The sequence below is a fragment of the Phalaenopsis equestris genome, unplaced genomic scaffold (genome assembly GCF_001263595.1).
Source record: "Phalaenopsis equestris unplaced genomic scaffold, ASM126359v1 Scaffold000399, whole genome shotgun sequence".
Taxonomy (NCBI): domain Eukaryota; kingdom Viridiplantae; phylum Streptophyta; class Magnoliopsida; order Asparagales; family Orchidaceae; genus Phalaenopsis; species Phalaenopsis equestris.
Genome location: NW_018164841.1, coordinates 1466095 through 1472999, shown reverse-complemented (window position 1 = coordinate 1472999; position 6905 = coordinate 1466095). Strand labels below are relative to the sequence as shown.

The following is a 6905-nucleotide window of genomic DNA, read 5'->3' as shown; positions in this document are numbered from 1 at the left end:
TAGGAAGCTTTTTGAAGCTTTTTCTGAATAATAGCACTACACTCTTCACTAAGTGCAACGGTCTCATGATCTGTAAACTTTATTTTCTTGTTTAATGCATCCTTCATAAATTTAGCATAATTTGGCATTTGTTCCAAAGCTTCAACAAAAGGAATATTTATCGTTAACTTCTTAAGGATTTCCAAAAATGTTGTAAATTATTTATCTTTATTCTTCTGTTTTAGCTTTTGAGGAAATGGAGGTAATGGTTTTTCTACAGAGCTCTGTGTTTGTTCATTTTCCTGTTGATCATTTTCCATTTCTTCCTTTTCTTCATCAACTTCAGTTTCTCTTTGGATCCTTGTTTCAACTTCTTTTTCACTTCGTAATTGAATAGCTTTAATTTGCTCTTTATTTTGATGTTTTGGATTAACTTCCACAATACTTGGAAAAATTTCAGAAGGTCTATTACTAAGTGCAGTAGCAATATCAATATTTCTAATAGCAGCCCTTCTAATAGCAGCCCATTGATTCTGTATTTGATTTCTCATATTCAAGATTACTTCTTCCATAGTCAATTTTTTTTCCTTAACTTTTGGGTTAGGGTTGGAGTTAAATCCCGGAGGACAATAAGGTCAAAAATTAGGATTTCCTTGATTGTTCAGATTTCTAGACAGATTCACAGAATTATTATAATTATTTCAATTAAAATTAGGGTGATCTTTCCAACCAGGGTTAAAATAATAGAATAGGGATTGTTATTTTGATTATTTATAGCAATAGGTCAATCCCGCACCTAGGCACCATTATATGGGTGCAAAGTTGCTCGGGTTGCAGTGCCTTGGTTTGGGGATTTGGGCACCCAGGCGCCAGTTTATCTCTAAGTTTTTTGACACCAAGGGTCTCAATGCCTTAGTGCATGCTCTGAATTTGATTTAAATCATTTAATTTTACTATATTGAACCTCCCCAAGTCTTAATTCACACTAGCAAATACACAAACATAGTAGATCATAGAAATTAGCTCATCCAGCTTCTCGTCTCATCTCCCTTTCTTACTTTCAATATTTGACGGAATCTACTTCCAAATATGTAATGGGTGCTTTTAGATATTTTATTAGGGTAAAACCCATTGACAAAATTGTTCCCAATATGTTAGCTTATGTGTTGCAAACCTTAAGAATTTTCTTGTCCTCTAAACATGCACTCTAACAGTAAATATGAACAATGAAAAGATCATCCACATGTTCATCTACAATCGGGTTATTGGACCCACCCAATGAAAAACATGGTCAGATAAAGGAAGTAATAAAATTAAGATGGACTCATCCAAAGACTAAATCCAACATGACTCCAGATAGACCAAAGCTCGATTAAGAACTAAAGTGTGGAGGATAATGTTGATCCTACTACCACCAAATCATGCTACAATCCAATCTTAACGAAAAGACAATAGATACACAATCTCACATGACTTACTACAATCAAAGTAATTCATCTCAAACCTAAACAATCAATCTAATCCACAACAAACAATAACACAACATACGACAAACTTAAAAAATACAACAAATAAAAAACTTGTGTTGCCTCCAATAAGCTCTTGGTTTAACACCCTCAGCCCGACAAATCCAAATATTTAGTTGAGTTGACCCAACATCATAACTTCATTAATTATATTCTTATTTCCACCTATATAAGTTTAAATCTTTGTCCACTAACTTTAAATATCCTTCGACTTTTAAGATCTTTAATATCAATTACACCAAATGGATAAACTTTAATTACAGTAAATGGCCCCAACCACCTGGTCTTATGTTTTCCTTGAAATAGTTTCAATCTTGTATTATATGGTAAAACCTCCTGTCCATGTTCAAAATATTTCCGAAGAATCTTTTGATCATGCTAATTTTTCATTCTCTCTTTATAAATTTTAGCAATATCATAAGATTCATTCATAATTTTCTCAAGTTCATTTAATTGCAACAATCTCTTCACATCAGGTTCTTTCAAATTATAATTAAATTCATTTCAATATGTTTTATGTTCAAGTTCCACTCGTAAGCGGCAAGCTTTACCAAATATTACTGTATAAGTAGACATTACAACTGGTGATTTATAAGTAGTCCTATAAGCCCATATTGCTTCATCAATTTTCAAAGACCAATCCTTTTTGCTAGGATTAATAGTTTTTTTCCAATATTTTCTTGATTTATCTATTAGAAACCTCAGCTAAACCACTAGTTTGAGGGTGATATGTTGTAGTTATCCTATGTTTATTATCCTATGTTTAATATCCTATGTTTAATACCAAATTTGCAACTAATTTCTCAATCCTCTTGTTTTTAAAATGGCTTCCCCCATCTGTAATAATTACTCTCGATATCCCAAATATACTAAAAATATTTTTCTTCAGAAATTTTGCACACTTTGAACATCACGGTGAGGTAGAGCTACTTTTTCAATCCACTTAGATGCATAGTCTACAACAGTCGAAATATACAAATTTCCCAATGAAGGTATAAATGGTTCCATAAATTCTAAACCCCAAACATCAAAAATCTCGATTTCAAAAGTATAATTTAGGGGCATTTCATCTCGCATGGATATATTACATATTGTTCGGCATTTATCACAAGTTTTATATAAATATTCACATCCCTAACAAGATTAAGCCAATAAAATTCATATTACAATATCTTGAATGCAGTTCTATCAACACCAAAGTGTCCCTCAAACTCAAAATCATGACATTTTTGAATAATTTCCCATGTTTCTTCTAATGGTACACATCTTTTAATAGCTTGATCATCACAATTTTTATATAAATATGGGTCATCACAAAACTATGATCTCACATCATGAATAAACTTTTTCCATTGATGATATATTAATTCATAGAGTATAATGTCACTAAAATATAATTCACTATATCATCATACAAAGAAAAGATTTGCAAACGATAGTGCCTAACAAAGCAAGGATTGGATTAATCTTCGTTACGCCAGAGCGGGGAACGTTGAGGTACTCCTACCATTTAACAGAGTCGTGTACAAACAATGAAGCAAAATATGAAGCCCTCATAATTGGGCTGGAGTTAGCCATTTCAATGGGAATAACCGACAACAACATCTACGGTGACTCAGTTGATCATAACCGGTCGTCGGGCAGTACAAAATTTTGAAACCCAAACTCGGGCAGTATTTTCAGTATACGATGATACTTGTGAAGCGGATCCCTAATGTGACACTTTACAAGATCCCAAGAAGAGTGAATGCCCTTACAGCACGTCCAGGCCATAATGGCGAAGGACAAATTGTCGTATCTCAAATGAACGACAACCCATCAGCTTCAGGCTGATAAAATGATACCAACGAAGTCAAAGGAATGACAGAGCTCAAAGGGGCTCAATAACAGGAATGGTAGATTAATCCTATGAGATAGAGGTAACTGGGTCGAGGTAACACGAACCCGTTATCCAAAGTCACTAAGACCTTAGGTCTACCCAATTGTGAAGGTAATCAACCCAACACGTCTATAGATCCCCGATCAATAATCCATGAATTGCATCGTCCATGTGGGATCTCGGTAGCCCTAAAGTTAGAGGAACAAAACTATATCTTATAACTACAAACTGGAGCTCTAAAAGATGGTCTTACATCAACCAAAGTGGAGAGGATGCCTCAAGAAAGAAAGAAGAATGGGAGGTTCAGTTAAAAAGCTGAAAACGACCATTACTGCTCTATATATTTTTCCTGCTCCGAACACACCTCTATATTTTTTTTACTGCCCATTAATGTTATCTCTCTCTCTCTCCCTCTCTCCCTCTCTCCCTCTCTCCCTCTCTCTTCACACTCTATTCCTTGGATGTGTCACCTGGACAAATCAAAGTTCAAATAAATATGAAAGATTAGCATGATATAAATGTAAAAGTAAAGTTTACCTGCTAGATACATAAATACATAAGAATTGAGTGGCATGCACCACTTAATGCAAATGATATTTTTGACATTATGAATAAAAATAATTATTAAGATGTAAATAACAAAATATACAAATACAAAGTTAATCAGTTGTCTATAATTAAATCCCCTAAAAAATCCTAACTAGGGTATAATTAAGTTAAAAACTTCTAAACCTACCAATAAAAAAAAAAACCCCCTCAAAACCATTAATCTTAGTCAGCTCTAGCTATTTACAACTTATGGCATCCCTTTCATCTCATTTTCTGGTAGTCTCTATTTAACTTTGCAAGCTTAGAGCAGCAGCAGCTAAGGAAAGCGAAGAAGGCCGAGAGAGCGCACATTGCCCATGACAGCGCCACCAGTAACCAGTCCCTAAAACCCGGTTTGGGCGGGTGGCACCGGTCCGCCACCACGAGCGCACGGTAGACCGCCTCTGCAATGGCGTAAGCCGTGACCGGGTCGAACTCATCGATGTGGACGCCGTGGTCGTTGAGGCAGGGAACGTCGTACACGCCAGCAGTCTCCGCCGCCCCCAAATACTCGCACAGCGCCACCCTTGTGTCGATCCTTTCGTCTTCCGTCAGCTCGTCGCCGTGGGTTAGGATGAGGATGGGTGCGTCATCTGTTGCAGAAAAAATTGGGTGAGCTCCAACCGTTTGAGCAAATGCTTGAAAGGGGGAATAAAGAATGATTTTTTAATTATAATGTTGTTATATAACCACCCGTTTAAAAATAGGTTTGTCAATTTTTTTTGATTAATGTGGATGTTAACTATTTCATAATACAATGGCCTTGTTGTATCAAATTATCATGCCACATAATTCTTCTCTATTTCTATATCTAACACTAAATCTTTATATATGCATGCATAGCATTCAAATTCTTCAAATCACATCAAAAATATTACAATTAATAATTTTCTATAAAAGTGAGATATAACCTCTTAATGTATAGATAATGTGTTGTAAATATAAATAGGAAAATTTAGATGTTAGATAATGTGAATATATATATAAATAAATACATGGGAATTGTATGATATGTATGTAAATTTTCCTAACAAATTTCACTTTGGATTCATATTCAAACATGATTCGAAGTTTGATGCTTACATGCAGCATTCAATATTGTTCTATTTTCTTAATATTGAGTATTGAAGCATAAATTTAACATAATTAAAATTCAAATTTATACTAATTTTCAGAATATCTGTAAACTAAATAAGATTGCACCACTAATGTATATGTTTATCACAAATGAGATAAAGATGCTTCAAGTATCCGACAATTTAATTAAACCATTGAACCAATGCTTGTAAAATTATAAATATGTTGGATGATTGACAATTGGAACTAATTAAAAACCATTCTTATTGTTGAAGATTACATGAGTGGGTTAACTTACTGCAACTCTCTCTTATAGATGGATGATGGAAAAGCTGCCGGGTGGCGTCGAGACATTGAAGATGGCCGGAGATGAGGGAGCGGTGGATCTCAGAGAGGTTTGCGACGACCACTGCACAGTTTACGCGGCGGCGCATGAATCGGTTGCCGGCCGCTGCCGAGGAGGTAGAGGTAGACGTAGAAGGGAAGGATGCGAAAGATGAGGAGGAGGAAGAGGAGACATGGCAGAGCTGACGATGGCGAACACCATCCTCTACCCAATGGGATACTTCATCAAAGCTCTCGGACATACGCTCGTAGTCTAGGCCGGGAGAGTCGAAAACGCAGAATCCGTACTTCATCGAGCGGAGAACGTTGTGCTCCTCCAAATTCAGCGTCCGCCCTTCCTTGCCTTAAAAGACAGATTTTTACAACCATGGTTGAGAACTTCGGAACATGGGAAACACAAAAGGAAACTCCTTTTTTTAGATTTAAAAAAGAAAAAAAACAAACTCACCGGCAGGGGACGAGGTGTGAGCGAATGGAACGAAGCCGGACCTCCCAAGAACCGAATACATGAGATTAACTAGCGAGCTTTTCCCAACTCCGGCGAAGCCAAGCAATAACAACGTGATAACTGGCGGTATGTCCGTGTCCTGCTTCGCAATCCCTCCTGCAGGAAACCAGAGATCCCCTGCTTTGTAAGTGAGCAGCCGATGCCGGAGCTCGTCGATCGATTCCGACGCCGCCGCAGCCAGTCTCTCCATCTCCCTCACAACTCTCATCCTCGCCGTCGCATTTCTCGCTGACGAAGCCTTGGGCGTCTCTAAGCCGCCGCCACCTTCGTATTCCGGCAGCGACCTCCACCAGCAGAAACAGGGGACGCCGGCCTCGGAATCTCCGTCACCGTCTGCTTCTCCGCCGCCGCTTGGCCGCTGTAGCGGTATTGTGGTCCTCATCCCACTGCTCCGCTCCCTCTTTCGGCGTTCCTTTCCCTCTCCTTCGCTGGGGTTTCGCTTGGCGTCACTTTCTTTTTGAAAAATCTGGGTTCGGCGAAGGTGTTGGAGGGCATGGCATTCTCACCCCACCCAAAAGACAAAAGGCTAGATCTTTTTCCATAATATAATAACAGCAAATGCGGGGGTAAAGAAGGTTCCGAGATTTTGCCCCATGGTTCCCACTAATTTCTAATGGAGTATACTTTTATCCAACTGAAAAAAATCTCATCTTTCAGTAGGTTTTACCGTTTTGAAGCCCTTCCAATTTTATAAATTCAGTTGATAATCATTTTCAAACTGTCCGGGACATTTACATAACATACCACCCAATTCTAATATATTTTATTATTACATTTCTACCACCCCAATCTCTTATATCACATAAAAAGAGATGCCACTATTTTAACTTCCAAAAAGTGAAATAAACCTTTTCATGCATAGGGAAAGCTCTACAAATGCCCAAAACCTGCATCAAAATGCTAAATAAGACATTTCTATAGCTATATCTACTGGATTTAATATCAATTTTGTGTTATGGGCTCCCTAAGTGGGGAAAAAATTTGCGTACGATAGACGTACGCA

At 37.3% G+C, this 6905-nt stretch overlaps 1 protein-coding gene across 1 annotated transcript; it reads right to left on the bottom strand.

Annotated features, from left to right (window-relative positions):
• Positions 1 to 4099: 4099 nt before the first annotated feature.
• Positions 4100 to 6636, bottom strand: LOC110026736. Its single transcript, XM_020727823.1, has 3 exons — positions 5843 to 6636; positions 5348 to 5737; positions 4100 to 4565 (listed from the first exon to the last, which is right to left on the bottom strand). Exons 1-3 carry the CDS (start codon positions 6282 to 6284, stop codon positions 4195 to 4197), a joined length of 1203 nt encoding a protein of 400 aa, XP_020583482.1. The 5' UTR covers positions 6285 to 6636; the 3' UTR covers positions 4100 to 4194.
• Between the last annotated feature and the right edge of the window lie 269 nt (positions 6637 to 6905).